General features: G+C 35.3%; 1 protein-coding gene across 1 annotated transcript; it reads right to left on the bottom strand.

Annotated features, from left to right (window-relative positions):
• Positions 1-1,794: 1,794 nt before the first annotated feature.
• VNE69_03257 (uncharacterized protein) lies at positions 1,795-2,375 on the bottom strand (the record flags this gene model as incomplete). Its single annotated transcript, XM_065473119.1, has 4 exons — positions 1,795-1,994; positions 2,047-2,169; positions 2,220-2,293; positions 2,353-2,375. The coding sequence occupies 4 exons, from the start codon at positions 2,373-2,375 to the stop codon at positions 1,795-1,797; spliced, it is 420 nt and encodes a 139-aa protein (XP_065329191.1).
• Between the last annotated feature and the right edge of the window lie 1,227 nt (positions 2,376-3,602).

Below are 3,602 nucleotides of genomic sequence, written 5' to 3'. Positions count from 1 at the left end.
GATTTGAGGTATAAATGGAAAGTGTTCTCCCGGAGCCAAAGTCCAATGGATACGTCGAAGCTTGCTGCACCGGAAAGTTGTATGGAGGAAGTTTTAGTGAGTAAAAATCTCACAGTACCAGTTAGATGAGGATCACACCCAAGTCCCTCTTGTCCATATGTAAGGTTTCTTCCTACCTCTTACTTGCAAAAAAAGAAAAAGATACATCTTTCAAGCAAACGTGTCTAATCTAACAGTGACGTTAGAAGAACTTAATAACCATTTCCAGAAGTCTCTGGATCTGTTACTTTTATAGAGCTCATTGCCCCCGAAGGCCCAAAGAATGGCCCGATCTTTCCGAACTTTTATCTTTGTCGTCTACCCCTTATCCTTCAGTATCATGTACCTATGCACAGACGTTACGAACCTATTCATTAGCATACGCTTAGTAGCATATCTAAAACTTTTAAAAACATTTAAAATCTCCATCTGGTGGGCAATCCTTTAAATGTCCCTACTTTACTGTATATCTTGGAGAATATACAAACTTCTTTTAAAACTCTAGAGAGTTAATCTAGTGTGAATGTTTTTTCATCCAACTTTCTTAAAAGCTTAGCTTCCATTCCTCGATGCTCAAGTTTCTTCCTATTGTAGGCAAATGGCCGTTCTCTCGCAGGAGGAGGAAGATATATCATTCTCTAGCAAGAGATGATCAATTACCGCCCATCTTCGAGAAATTGTTATTTTCTCGTTGTCCTGATTAAAGACCCTAAATATCTTATCAAAACGTCTTTTAGAGACTTGTGCATCGCTCGGGATTCTTGTCCCTGATAATCTGTTATAGCTTATTGCAGGGGTAAGCCCTGCAATAGCAAGCTTCTTTTTGATGGAAGAATCACTAGTATTCATATCTCCCATAACTACAATCTCCTTGTAGTTTCTTTTATCCTTCTCAATACTAAGAAGGTTGATTGCTTTACTTAGTGTTTCGGCCTTTAACTCTCTCTTGTAGGAAGAATTCATTGACTATTAAAATCTTTGTCCATCCCGTACTAGTTTTGAATTCAACGACAGTTTGCAGAATATTGTCGTCGTTCCTTTTCTTGGAACATCTTACTGCCCCGTTTTTTCTAGCCAGAGTCATTAGACCCGGCCGATTTTTTCCTATGGCTGGTGTCTCCACCACCATATACTTTTCTAGTCTCGTAGAACCTAAGGATTTCTTCCAAGTTTCTTGAAGACATAAGACTGTTGGCTTTTCTGCTTTACGGAGAATTTCTCATTTCTCCTTCTTTCCGTAGAAATAATCGATGTTAATACTACAGAGTTTATCCTTATCTATGGACTTGCTTCTTCTTTTATTCTCCACTCTATCACGAGTTGAAATTTCTTTTAATATTTCCAGGCCAAGTATATCCATGGCTCCAGGAATTTCTTTTTTTCTTGACCTTCTGACTATGCAGAAGGTGAAGTTAGCATCTTTTCTGCGATGCTTTCTGGTATATATAAGAGAGACCGACAATCCCGTATCACTCTGTCAAACTGTTGTCGGAGTTCTTCTCCTTTTATATAGTTGGCCATTATTTTGACCAGACAAAGACTTTTTTGAATGCTTGTTCTCGGCATTCTTGCTTTTTTTACGATGTAGACATGAGATTTGAATATCAACTTACATCCATTACTTTTATTAGTAAAGTTACCAACTTTTGGTATATTGTAGGGTAGACAATAATTTTAGGTAAGCTAAGAAGCCGTATAACTTGTTTTTTATATAAATATATATTATATAATAGAATACTTTTAATAATAGGATTTTTATAACTGTCCATTGTGATGTTTACTATCAACTTTCATGTCTTTCCCGAGCTGTTCTATATTCAGCTCGGAAAGGAAAAACTCTTTATGGCTTACTGTAGGATTATCAGATAGGCCGTTTTTTATAACTTTTATTGCCTTATCAACGGGCACATACTTCTTCCGATTTTGACGAAGATCGGAGAATATTTTCGTCAAAGCTGATCTGTTCCTAGAGATATAGTCGCCTACTTCGTTTTCGGCAAATAATACTCTTCATTTTTTGAAGACTTTCTAGAGTTTCTGCAGCTTGAAGACAGAATTCATCTCTAATAAGAAAAATCCTGTCCTCGCCTTCAATATCTTTACTAGAGGAATATTCTTTTCCTCTATGCTCTATATTTTGGGCCAGGTCTCTCTAAAAATGTGTTCCCCTCGGAATTTACCATAAGCGACTACAATTTTGTATTTGCAGTCCTTGAGCCTCTTTCCGTTGATTGCTAGGTCTAGCAACTCTTCTCTGGATAGCTTATCTATTCAATTCGGCTGTTTCTTCCTCGATGTGGGAGGAGGAAGTACCTTAGGCGAAGAATTTTCTTCATCTTGGATTTGCGCTCAGTCATAAATTTCGACTTCGCACGAACCTTTGTAGATGACATTGGCCAATCATCTTCCAGTATTTTATTACAAGTTTTAAAACTTCAAACGGGCACTTTCAACTGTTTCTTATCACAGTCGAAATCCTTTTTTACACCGCCTAAGAATGGGGCAAACCCATTGTATCGACTATTTTTAATGTTTTTGAGACATCAGATTTCTTTGAAACCTTTGGTTTCATATCACAATTTTTGAGAATGACTGTCCAGTCATTCTCCGTCTTTTCTGTTAGAAAAATATTTGGCTAAAGTGCATTATAGGAATATTTTTTGAACTAGGGGTTTTTTATTTTTTTTGCCCCTTTTTGAAAAATGGAGGAAGGAATCAAAACAAGAGAAGAATTAGAAACTATATATAATGAACTGATAAGAGAAAAAACAATAAATATTTGTGATCAATGTGGAGGTAAAATACGTAAAGTAAGTAAAAAGTAGTATTTATTAACTTGTACTTGGAAGGGATGTCGAAAGACAATTTCTATTTGGAATGACTCTTTCTTTAGTAATTCTAAACTTTGTCATTTACTAACATTACAAATACTTAATCTGTGGATTCTTGGGTATCCCAGTAAGTATATTTGTCAAATTTTACATTGTTCGAAAAAATCTATATCTACAGTATTAAAAAAACTAAAAGAAATGAACATTTACGATAAATATTTGTCATCACTGACCATTATTGGAGGAGAGAACATAATAGTAGAAATTGATGAGACGGAGATAGGAAAAAATAAAAACCACCGAGGCAAGCTAGTGAAAGGATTTTGGTGTTTTGGAATGACCGAACGTACATTGGAACGTAAAATAATACTAGTACACATCAAAAAAGGGATAAAGAAACTCTAACAGCACTTTTATTAAAATATGTAAGCACAAAAAGTATCATACATAGTGATATGTGGAGAGCCTATAATTCTTTAGGTACTTTATTTAGCCAACACCATATGGTTAACATACATTACACTTTAGAGACCCAATCACGGGAGTCCATACCAATGCCATAGAAGATAATTGGCGTTCTCTAAAAAATTCTTTACCTAATAGAAACAGATCAGCCAATAGTGCAAAACTATATCTGTTTAGGTAAATGCTTCAAAGAAATTCTTCTACTATAGTCTTTGCTGCTTTATTAAAACTTTTATTCTGCTTGTTAATTTTCTTTCTTCCTCTCCA

This window comes from Vairimorpha necatrix, chromosome 3, assembly GCF_036630325.1.
Source record: "Vairimorpha necatrix chromosome 3, complete sequence".
In the NCBI taxonomy this organism is placed as follows: domain Eukaryota; kingdom Fungi; phylum Microsporidia; family Nosematidae; genus Vairimorpha; species Vairimorpha necatrix.
Note: the sequence above shows the minus strand (reverse complement) of the source record. Positions and strands in the feature narration are given on the sequence as shown.